The sequence below is a fragment of the Saimiri boliviensis genome, chromosome 4 (assembly GCF_048565385.1).
Source record: "Saimiri boliviensis isolate mSaiBol1 chromosome 4, mSaiBol1.pri, whole genome shotgun sequence".
Taxonomy (NCBI): domain Eukaryota; kingdom Metazoa; phylum Chordata; class Mammalia; order Primates; family Cebidae; genus Saimiri; species Saimiri boliviensis.
Window position 1 is genome coordinate 128,807,391 of NC_133452.1, and position 12,906 is coordinate 128,820,296.

The following is a 12,906-nucleotide window of genomic DNA, read 5'->3' on the forward strand; positions in this document are numbered from 1 at the left end:
CAGAAAGTGAAATAAACAGGAATTAGGTTTTTTAAAAATTCTTTTTAAAATGCAAAAATGGTTAGGCAGTTGGATTAAGTCCAAAATGACTCCTGGGTTAAAAGCTTGAATGAATAAGCGTGTGATAGAGCAAAAACATCAGTGGAGTATATGGAGATTATCTTGAAGGCCAAAGGACACACAGACAGGAGTTAGGTCTGCAACTAAATGCAGCAGAAAAACACAATAAATTAGCTCTCACACTTGCTTCCCATTTACCCTCCACTGGGACTAAGACAGAAAATTTTCCTGGATGTTATCTACACTGATATTCTCAAGGCCTAAGGTGTTGAATTGAGCTTTCTTTCTTTTCTACCACGTAAGAGAGGGGCAGACTGACTGAGCAACAGAAATTGTCATGACACTAGTTTTAATAAATAGCCCATTTTCATTAGCATTTCTTTTTAAGATTTGGCTTTTTGCCTCCTTAATCAATGCTGACACTTTAAAGGAGCTCTCTCAAAACTATGTCTAAAATTATAAATTCAGTTTATCACTTCAAAGATGAAATGGACTTTGAATATCTGAGAAGGAAACAGCATCAATGTGTGTTGGAATTCTAGCAACGAGGAAGTAAACTAAATGCCAGTTTTCATATTTTCTAGTCAGTTCATATATCTATATCTGTGTATCACATAAAAACAGTCACAAAATATCAAATGGTTACAAATAGTAATACTTGTAAATTCTTGCAAATATAATATGTAACACCGTACCTTTTCTCATTTGGATGTCTGAAGAATATTACCATTCAGAATTTCATAATTTGATTCTTGGTAAATATGGGAAAGGCATATAAAGATTGTATAAGCAAATGTGAATTTATGTGCTAATGAGAGCTAACCATAGACTCACAAGAAAGGCCATACAATTATAAAGAGTGGGCATTGTAAAAATGAGTGCTAATAAAATATACCTCAGGACATGTCTTGTTTATTAATCTTATTCTTCCTCCTCTCATTTATTCTATTTCAGCACTTATTTTGTTTCTTCCAAATGCCTACAGCTTTTTGTATTTAATTATAAAGAAAATGATGGCAATGCAGGAGAGAAAAATTCTAAAGACAATTTTTTAATTTTAAGATAAAAAGATATATGATATATGATACAGTCATATGTACAAAGTGTATTAATCTTAAGTATACAACTTAATACATTTATACATGTGTTTATGAAATTTGTTTGTGTAATCTCCACCTAGATCCAGCTATTAATCATTTATAGCACCCCAGAAGGTCTAACATGTTGCCTTCCTGTCAACATCCACCTTCTCCTCCCCATCAGGTTTTTCTATAATCGATCTTTACAACAATGGAATAATGCAAAATATACTGAGGGTGACTTCTTTAGCTTAAAATAATGTTTCTGGGATTCATCTATGTTTTGGCATATGTAAGCAATTAATTCATCTTATTACTGTGTATTTTCATTGTGTGACTATACCATAGTTTACCCATTCTCCTGGTGCTAAACATGATGACCATAACTCCATTTACACACGCATCAGTAGTATAAGATTCTATTTACTCCAAATCTTTATCTATGCTGAGTATTATCAATCCTCTTAATTTTAGCCAGTCTAGTGTATACGAAGTGATATTTTATTTTCTTGATAACTAACAACATTGACCACCTTTTCAAAGGGCCATTTGGATTTCCCCCTTTTCTGATGTTTCTGTTTAAGAATTTTATTTTATTGAGTTATCTTGGTCTTCCTACATATGTGTAAGAATGTGTATGTATTCTGTATGTGAGGACTTATCAGATATCTTTCCAGACAGATAGATAATTTTTTTTTCATTCTGTGGCTTACTTTTTCTTATAATACTGTCTTTTAAATAGTTGTTTTTATTTTAATGTAGCTGATAATTTATTTTTAAAAAGGTTATTTATTTTGTGCCTGATTTAAGAAAGCTGTCACTAATAGCTATCACAAACTTATTTGCCTATGTTTTCTTTGAGAAACTTTATTATTTTGCAATCACATTCAGGTCTATGCTTCTTATCAAATTGTTTTTGTCTGTATTTAGTGAGGAAGGGATCTAGGTTATTTTTTTCGTATGTATATAAAATTTCTATGACCTATGCATTGGCAAACTATGGCTTATGGACCAAATATGACTCACAGAGTGCCTTAAAATAGGATATAGAAGTCAGAAATTTTGTTTTTCCTAATGGTCTAGAAGATGTTAGCTACCGCGTTGAGAGAGGTTCTGTAAAAATCTGTGTGAGGGAGCCACATGGAAGGAATTTCAGGCATCCTCTAAGAGCTGAGAATATCCTCAGGCAGCAAAAAAAATGAGGATGTGGACCTAAAACCAGAAAAACAAAAGTCTACCAACAACCACATGAGCTTAGAAGAGGATCATGAGCTCCAGAAAGAAACACAACCCAAACAACACTTGTATGGAATCTTTGTGAGATCATGAGCAGAGAATCCAGCTGGGTTCGCTGGACTTCTGACCCAGAAAAACACTGGGGTAATAAATTTATGTTGTTTCAATCTGCTAAATCTGTGATAGTTTGTTACACAATAGAACACTAAGTGCTGAATTTTATTGATGCATTTTCTGCACCAATTAAGATATTCAGGTCAGGTGCAGTGGCTCATGCCTGTAATCCCAGCACTCTGGGAGACTGAAGTGGGTGGATTACCTAAGGTTATGAGTTCAAGACCAGCCTGGCCAACAAAGTGATCCCTGTCTCTACTAAAAATACAAAAATTAGCCAGGCATGGTGGCAAGGATCTGTAATCCCAGCTACTCTGGAGGCTGAAGTAGGGAGAATTACTTGACACCAGGAAGTAGAGGATACAGTAAGCCAAGATCATGCCATTGTACTCCAGTCTGGGCAACAGAGTAAGACTCTATCAAAAACAAACAAACAAACAAAAAAGATATTCATGGTGTTTTTTTCTCCTTGACTCTCGTATATTGATGAACTATATTGACTGATTTTAATATTTGAAACCAACCTTGCATTCCTGACATAAGTGAAATTTATGGAGTATTATCCTTTTATATATTTCTTAATTGTAATATTTTGTTTGGAATTTTATGCTCATGAGAGCTATTGGGCTATAATTTTTCTTTTTTGTATTGTCAAGTTTTGGTATTGGTATTAGTGCTTCATAAAATGAGTTTGGAACTGTTTCTTATTTCCTATTCCCTGAAAATTTTTGATGGAAAAGTTGTTTTATTTATTCCCTAAATGTTTGGAAAAAATCACCAGTGAAGCCTTTTGAGCCTGAGTTCCTCTGTGAGAGTAACTTAAATAAACTCATTTTTTTTTTCAAATTGTTCCATAACTGTTTAGTCAATTTTCATTTTGTGTGGGTTTCCGATAAGTTTTGTTTTCCAATAAATTTACCCATTTCATCGATATTTTCAATTATATTGATATAACTTTTTAATAATATCCTCTTATTACCTACTTAATATCTATTGAATCTGCAGCAATGTTCTCTTTTTTTACTTCTGCGGTAATTTGTCTCGCCTTGTTTCTTTTTCAGTCTTCCTAGACATTTAATCTTTGCAAAAAATCCACTCTTTGCTTTGTTGATTTTCATCTGTTATAATACATCTGCTTTCTTTTCTTTTTCTTTTTTTTCGTTTTGCTCTTCTGTTTATTATTTCCTTCATTTTATCTTCAGTTTAAATTTTTTAGCTTGCGGAATTATTCTTTTCAACCTTTTAAAAAATATGTGCATCAATTTTAACCTTTCTTCTTTCTTAATGCATGCATTTTTTTATTACATTCAGTACTGCTTTAGCTAAATAACAAAATTTTCATCAAGGTATATTCTGTACAATTTCCATTTTTTAAATTTATTGAACATGTCTTATGGCCCAGCATGTGGTCAATATTGGCAAATACTTCACGTACATTTAAAGAAAATTTTTTAATCAATATTTATGTTTTATATCCTATGAATTTCAATGACATAAAGCTGGCTAATAGTTTTTTTTTTTTTCAATCTCTCATGCATTTTCTTATTTTTAGCTTCTGTGAGATACTGAGACATGTTTAAATATTTGTCTACTTTTTTCTGTGACTTTTAGTGTATGTCTTTTGCAACTGTGTTATTTCAGCTTCTGTTTGTCTAAAAAGTCTTAACTTTGTGTTTATTTTGAGGAAAAATGTCATCGTGTATAAAATTCTATGTTGTCTTGTTATCTTCAACATCATCAATATTATTATTTTATTAAGCACTTTAACAATGTCATTTTGTAGACTTATACTTTCCTTTTTTATTGTTGTTGAAATACCAGCTGTCAGTCAGTGCTGCTTTTTAAATAATAATAATAATAATGTGCCATTTTAAATAGGGTATTTTTAAATTTCTGTTTATTTTTTATCTTCAGCTGTTTGATCATAAAATGTTTGAGTATGATTTTCTTGCAATATTTGCATTCATAAATTCAGGAACTCATATATATACATGCGTGTGCACACACACACACACACACACACACATAAATTCTCCATCTTTTCATCTAGATTTTTCTTAATTTTTTAAAATAATAGTTGTTTTAAAGCCTATATCTAAAGTATTAGCTATTGCTTCTGTTGATAGTATTTTTCCCTTTGTTGCTGGTCACACCTTTCTGCTTCACTTCTCTTATAATTTAATCCAAACAAACCATAGCATGCCTGTTATAAACCTTGTGTGCAAACTTGCCAAATGCTCCTAGGCCAAAAAATGTTCTCCAGATTCAGCACTCATTTTTAAAAAACACAATTTTGGAAAAATTCTGTTATTTTCAACTTATTTAGTAGAATTTATGGCTTGCTGCTATCTATTACATTTTACTCAATAGTGAAAGCCATCCAATATTTTTATAATAAAAATAGGTGTATGTCATAGGACTATTTGTAAATACTTTGAAACATCCATACATAATTGTGAAGAAATAAAATTTCCCTAGGTTTCTCAGTGCTCTTGAATAAAGTTTTGGCTTTCCTGACCCACAAAACATTGCATATAATTAAAAGATAGGGAATGTTTCCTTTCACTTCTCCCAAAAATATTCTTTTGTAGCCAGTCATCCAGTTAATGATGTGATCTGAAGGATAACAAAACTTCTCGTCTCCTCAAGAGGCTCAGAAAAACCAGAGACAAGGTCCTAAATTAAGCTGTAAGTTATCAGAACTATGGAGGCATTATCTCCTTTGGTATTTACATGGCAAAAGAGATACAGCCCATCATCTGGAGATTTACCTGCTGCTTATCTGGCCCTTGGAAAGACATGTTTATATTTCTAAAGTTTGCAGTGAGAACACAGGATCTTCTTCATCTCATAATGGAATGGTTTTTTTTTTTCCTTTTTTGGGGGGAAGGAGAAATCTGCTTGTCTCTCTCCAGTAAACAAATGGAGAAATTGTTCTTTGTTCTTCATTTAGGAGATGTAAACACCTAAGTTGACTCTTATCACATCGATGCAAGACTAAGGTGTGGAGGACACATGCTGCCATGTTACACTGCTTGTTGATCTAGTTAAGGACTCCTTACTTCTGGCCCAGGTGCTGTATCTCCTATATCTATACCTATATCTATATCATCTGTATCAGTGAGATAGTATCTCAGACCCTTCACAATTCTTTACAAAATAGTATAACAGTACTTAAATATTCCGTATTTTAATTAAACCACTAGTATATTTTATTAAAAAATTATTTTAATTACTTGACAAATGACTCCTGAATGTGGAGGCTAAAGTTATTCATTTGTTCATTCCATGAGTTTTGTTTATATTCTCACTATGAACCAATCACAATACTTGACCCTTGAGATACATTAGTAAATAAATCAAATGTAATCCTGACTGATGAGGAGAACACAGTTTAGTAGAGAAAAAAGCCTCCAATATTGTGTAAAATATTATAAATTTTAGTCTGATTCTTATATTCATACTGCTTACATTCAACAATTTATTCAAACAAATTCATAGCAGAAAGAAATCCTATCCCTAGCCCCATGAAATAAAATTTTCTTTGAAGATATTTGATAAGTAGTAAGTTCCAAACTGATATAGTAAATACAACTAGTTGAAAAAGGATAGTGTGCATGTATGTGTTAACTATATGAAAATGAGTGACTACCTAATCATACTCAGTGTGTGTGTGTGTACATGTACACTACCTAGAGGTAGGGATCTAAGGTGGGAATGATTAGGTTGAGGATGAAAGAATCAAAAAATGTTTTTCTCTGCACATTCATTCATATTCACTCAACAAATATCCCTCAAGTGCTATATGCCAAGAACTGTTGTGAGTTAAATACATTAATAAAAGGACTTGGTTTTGTCTCTAAATATTACATTGTTATGAGATTAAATAACTGTTCAAATTTATTTAATAAAAATCCTATGCAGAAACATAATTGTAGGTATTCAAATAATGTATTCTAGTTTATAACTTATTTATTTTAACTGTTGGACATTAATGTTAATTGTTGACTACTAATGTAAGTTTTATTTTAACGAGAAAAATTAGATTTTTAAAAGCTCAGTTTAAAGGAGAACCCTTCTACTTAAAAGCATAACACCTCCACATATCAACAACACAAAAATAAGATATGACCCCATAATTGGGTGTTTGAATTTTGTGAGTGCCTCATGAAGAAATATACCAAGCATTATTCTGATGAGTACAATTTCTAGCATCCAGTGTTTTGTAAGCTAAAATATGCCCTCTACTGTGTACATTCAAATTTAAATTCTATGGTATTACCACCTAGCTTTATTATATTTATATAAAAAATATATAAGAACTTAGGACAATTGACCAGCTTGTAGTAAATCGAATATTTGAGGTAATATGTTTCAATCTTCTGCAAATTGTTTCTTACCTGAAACTTTCTGTTATTTAGAGACTAAACATTGGTTCTTTCTGAGTAAAGACACATGTGTATGTTATAATTGGCAAAAAGAAAAAAAAAAGCCTTAACCTAGAGGATACATACATGTAATATACCATATATATGAGACACTAACATAACAAAAGCATAAAGTTCATTGTCATATAGATATATATGGAGGAATTTTAATCATTACTTTAATATAAAAGATAATAGAACAAAAAGTTGTCCTGTTGATTCTCAACTTAGGGAAAAAAATAAACACTGACTTTTTTTTTTACAGTTTCAAATAGGAGTTGAGGAAAACTATAAATATTTATAATCAGTTTTATGCTGGAGAAAAAGCCAATGTTATCAACAAATATTACACAACTGAGGTTGTGACTAAATAATAGCAAGCAGGTAGAGGAACAGAAGATTCAAACATATTCACTTCACAACAGGGATTCAACTGGGAAGAGTTACATACCCAAAATTTTTCCTTCCGCCCTTGTGCTCCTCTCAGTGTGCCCCATCTGCAATAAATAACAATAAGAAAGATTGGTATGGTTGATATGTTTGGTTTGCCTCTTGAGAGAATGCAGATTATTCTCATTACTACATCTTTTGTGTTTTTTCTTTGTCCCATTCTGTTTCACAATGAAACTGTCACCATTGCCCTACAAAAATGTGCTCCTATAGTTTTCTTCTTTACTATAACATTATTTATATGCACAGAACAGACTCATCTATATAAATGGCTTGAAATCAAACTCATTTACCAAAGGAGAGAAAAACTAAGGCAACTTAGGGAGAAAGGTTTTTAAAAGGACTTAAAAATGCTGAAACTCTACCTTAAATTGCATAAATTAAACATTTCCGAGACTACTGATATAAACCATAATGGAAACAGAAAATTCTGTAGATGAGGGAGTTTATGTAAAAGTATTTATTCATACATATTATTTTAAATAGTGGCTTTGTGCCTAAAGCAGAATTTTTGTAAATACATGTATGGATGGATATAGAAACTTATGTTCCCACTGCTGGTCCATTTTGAATGTAGCACATAACAGCTGATAAAAAACCTAAACCTATATGATTTCACTTTTTTCTCATTATTAAATCCAGTGAGGTAGGTATTATTAACCTGTTCTATTTTTATATTTACTGAGATAATGGAGACTTGTCCAACATCATACATTGGTAAGTGTTGAACCAGGACTCCAAGTCTCACGTTCCTCTTAATATATTATATTGCTTTTCTTTTACAGACACATAGTCCCCACTTGCAGTGTGTCTTTACTTTCATGTAATTTGGTGAATTATGAGACTACAATTAATTCTGCCCACATATTACCCCATCAACCTAAACCTAATGTTTAAACTTCCAACAGCAGGGCTCCTTTAAGCTAAATTATGGTCTGCCATTACAGAACAAACATTCCTAGGAGAGATAAGAATTTCCAACATATCAGTTTGCAGAAGGCTATTTTTAGTAGGGCACAGAATAGAGTGATGGCACCTCAGCACAGAGATAGTGCCTAAAGGTAACAAGCTTGTGGTAGGGCTCTTGGGACACTCAAAATATATATTTTTATATAGATTCTATAGAGAGTTTATATATAAAATCTATTTGGATCCTTTGGCATGAGAGTAAGGGAATAAAAAGTGATTTCGGGTTTGAGAAAACACTAAAGAACAATTTTGCTTTCTCCTGTTCCTGACAGAGACTAGCAGAGGTAATTGCACTGACTGCCATCACATTTTGTTCTCTGCTGCATACAAGGGTATCCTGCTACAAATGTTCTGGGTAGTTAAATGTGAAAGTTGAAACTGCTTCAACTTCCAAAGACATTTTGCAGTTTTTTAATTGCATTTATGTTCTTGTAACTTTTCTTTAAATAGCCATCACCATTGAAAAGATTTACCAATCAATATAAGTACTGTAAAACATTCAAACTCCATTACCTTCTTCAAGTAGTAGATCACATCAGAAATCTTCAAGTACTCATTTCTACTTATTTATAAAAGCTGTCATAACAATTTCAAAAAGACTTCACCAATCAAACTTCCTTTCAGGTGGTCTGGCTATCAGTTACGTTAGCTACTTGTGCAAAATACAAAATCCAAGACTAAATCAGAAGAATCTAAGGGACCATTTAACTCTAATACAGCAGGGGAGGGACCCAATACCTGAGATCCCTCAAGGTATGGTGAGAAGGTAGAGACAGTCCTTCTTAAAGCCACCATGGAGACTCCTACAAAAGAATTCCCAATCAAGAAAGAAGTGTTCAGGCATGACAATCTAGAGTCAGTAACGAAGCCTTGAACAAAACAGACGAGTAGCAATTGAGTATAATTTGTTCTTTCTCCCTTGGGTCTGTCCAAGCTCAACTACCACACTGGACTCAGCTGAATTTGGAGTTGGGAAAGGGACAAGTCAAGCTTGTTATTAAAATCTAAAAGAGCTATTTTATAAAAAGTTTGTATATTCTATAATACTTTAACAGTACTCAAAAAGAGGATAAAACCAAAGTGATAAAGGTTTCCTTTGCTCTTTGTAAGATCTTTCAAACTTCTTGAGCTCCACTGCATTGAGGATAGTGCATGGGAAGAAGTGGGAATAAAAAAGACATGCAAAGGAGAAGAGGCACTTTGGAATATAGTGAATACTTTTTATTATTTTAGTATTACTGAATAAATTAAAAGTGAAATAAACTCCCTTAGTCTGGAAACTTTTAAGAAATACAAACTATTACTTTCACTTTTGTTCAACTGCCAATATTTTTGATGTTTCTACATATTTTGCTACGATTTTCCAAACAATAATATCAATGATGTAAAAGACAATAATTCTTGCAAATCTATCAGCTCTTCAGAGTTGCTGTAAGTTTATTTTCAATAAACATGTTTATTATATATAATTTTAAGATGCTCATTTTAAACACCTGTCATTCTAAACCCAGAGAGAAGAGCAGCATTCAGACTGTTACATGCTTTCTTAAAACAGGCAGCCAAACCAATTATCCCAGTCATTAACTAGAGATGAGAGAGGAAAAAGAAAGTAAGGCAACTGAATCTAATACTTTCAGAGACTAAGACGCTGGTTAAAAAAAATAATAATAACAAAAGGTGTTAACCTTTATGCAAAATTCAAATGAAAAGAAAATATCACACAAGGAAAAGCATCACCACAGAAACTACTATGCAGTTAGTTCACCTGTGTTACAGCCTCTGTGTCAGATGACAAGCAAAATCCATTCATCACAGGATTTAACATTTGCACTGCAACCTTTAGCTATCTCTTCCCTCCTCTATCTTCCCTAGACAGTTTCTAAGATGGTAATCAAACATTTCATAGAGTTTCAGTGGGATGTTGTAAAAAAAAAAATAGATCTGTGGGTTGTTTCCCCAATGATATTATAGCAAATTCCTGTGGTTAAAATCTTTATTCAAACTAAAATAAAGATTAACTAGTGCAAATCTAGAAGGCTACTCATTTTATTCACTTACCAGAAGGAGTTCCTGTCTTCCTGAGGGCATTTTTTTCCTAATATATGTACGTTCCTAAATGGTGGTCCTATTCCTTTGCTCACTATTATAGCAACAGGCTGGAAATTCTAGAAATATGTATATATTTTCACAAATGTTCTCTTGTAAGTCAGTGGCTGTCACTGAGGACATCAGGACCTTCATTATATTTATATTTGTTCTAAATATAATTACGTATACTCCATTTCCTTTTATATATACCTTTTATATTTCTTTTATATTTCCTTTTATATATACCTTTTCATTTTAAGATTATTTACAAACATTTGTTTAGACAGACCAGAACCTTACTTTATTGAGGTTATTTCTTATTTATTTTTGAAATTTATTTATTTATTCTGTCTCCAGGCTGGAATGTAGTAGCACGATCTCAGCTCATGGCAACCTCCACCTCCCAGATTCAAGTGATTCTCCTGCCTCAGCCTCCCAAGTAGCTGGAATTACATGCACATGCCACTGAGCCCAGGTAATTTTTGTATTTTTAGTAGAGACAGAGTTCCATCATGTTGGCCAGGCTGGTCTTGAACTCTTGACCTTCTGCCTTGGCCTCCCAAAATGCTGGGATTACAGGTGTGAGCCACTGCAGCTGGCCTACTGAGGTTATTTCTATACCCTTGTGAGTACAGTGGGTTCACACGCTTGAGGGATCTTAATACAGGCTTTTTTTCTCTCTCTCTCTCTTCAAGGAAATCTACTTAATATGGTACTTTTGAAATTTTCTACTTCATTAAATTAAATTGTTTCAATTATTTGTTAAGATCCACTAACACCTTTTTCCCTCAAAATTTAGTAGTACCTGGAAATACGCTAGTTTTGAAAAAATCTGGGCAGCTGTTAGCCCATCTACCATACTCCCTAAGGATGCCGGAGTGCTGCCTGAGCCCTTCTGTCTCCCTACATTGAGACTATGTTTCCATCTCTCACTCAATGCACATAATTATTTAAGCTGTTCCTTCAGGATTCATTTTATATGCCCATTTTTCATGAGTTCTAGAAAACCCTACTTTTTTATATAATATGAGAAATCTTTATGGAAGGACCATAAAGTTCCTGCAGAGTCAGGTATTAAAACCCATAAAAGACTGATTTAAGATCCTGTACTTCTAAGGTTATTAATATTTTCATGCATATTCCTTTTAAAAGGGATATTATTCTTTCTTAAAAAATCGTACTTTAAGTTCTGGAGTACATGTGCAGATCTTGCAAGATTGTTGCATAGGTACATACAAGGCAAGGTGGTTTGCTGTCTCCATCCCCTCCGTCACCTACATCAGACATTTTTCCCAGTGTTATCCCTCCCCAACCTCCCCGTCCCCCACTGTCCCTCCCCAAACCGCCCACCCCCCAACAGACCCCAGTGTGTGATGTTCCCCTCCTTGTGCCCATGGGTTATCACTGTTCAACACCAGCCTATGAGTGAGAACACGTGGTGTTTGGTTTTCTGTTCTTGTGTCAGTTTGCTGAGAATGATGGTTTCTAGATTCATCCATGTCCCTACAAAAGACACAAACTCATCATTTTTTATGGCTGTATAGTGTTCTTTTTAGATAACTGTGTTAACTACTAAACTTCTGTAAACCCTATTTTAAGTTATGTCTAGATAGTAAAATTATTGGAACCAAATAATTTGCATATGATTTTTAATGATCACTTTTTTTCTTTTCGTTGGTTTTGGTAGAGTTTGCCATTGAGGCCCATACACCCAGTGAAGTCAGATAAGATGTTGTAAATAAGAAAGGGTTGAAAACATAACTTTATTAAAGAAATATTTATATTCTCATAACTATAGTTTTAAGGTAAGCACAGGATGTTTCCTGCATACTACACCTGTTAATTTCTACTTTTTTCAGCAAATTATAGGTTAGCCCAAAGAAGATACATCTTTTTCCTTCAAGAAGCTGTCAGTCTAATGGGAGTGATGTTGGGGAATGAAAAACAAGTATATAACTAAACAGAATTCTATAACTGTCACTTTAAAAAAGAAGCATGTTTTGAAAATTTCTACAAGTTACCAGATGAAAATATTAACTCTCTGCCAAAGTCAAAGATGACTTTAGACATTTCTTCTTGGCATGGGAGTGTAGAATTGTTGGAAAAATCAGCAGGTGCAAAGTCACAAGAACCATGAAAGCCTCAGAGTGATGGGGCATGAAGTTAGGCAGGTGTGGCTCAAGCCTCCAAAAGTACTCATGGTTACCACACGTGGCGTTTACAAGGTTGGTGATAAAGAGCCATTTGAATATATATGAAATGTGACATGATCCAGATAATCTTTTAGAAAGATGGCTCTGGTGTTACAGAAGGGTGTAGTCACCAGCAAGAGTAGGCCAGAAGCAAAAGATTAATGTTGTAGTTCAAGCAAGAAACAATGAAATTCTGGATAAGAATTTAAGACCCGTAAAGTCATGTTGTTTGTTCTTTTAACAGTTGTATCCTCAACATCTAGGGCAATGACTTTCACTAGTTGATCCTAA

At 33.3% G+C, this 12,906-nt stretch overlaps 1 protein-coding gene across 2 annotated transcripts in view; it reads right to left on the minus strand.

Annotated features, from left to right (window-relative positions):
- TINAG (tubulointerstitial nephritis antigen) overlaps positions 1 to 12,906 on the minus strand; it is a 105,715-nt gene that overhangs the window by 25,047 nt on the left and 67,762 nt on the right. For both annotated transcript variants that reach the window (XM_010337146.3, XM_003926380.4), the window contains one exon: positions 7,368 to 7,413. In XM_010337146.3, coding sequence (XP_010335448.3) covers positions 7,368 to 7,413 — 46 coding nt within the window. The remainder of the gene's footprint in view (positions 1 to 7,367; positions 7,414 to 12,906) is intronic.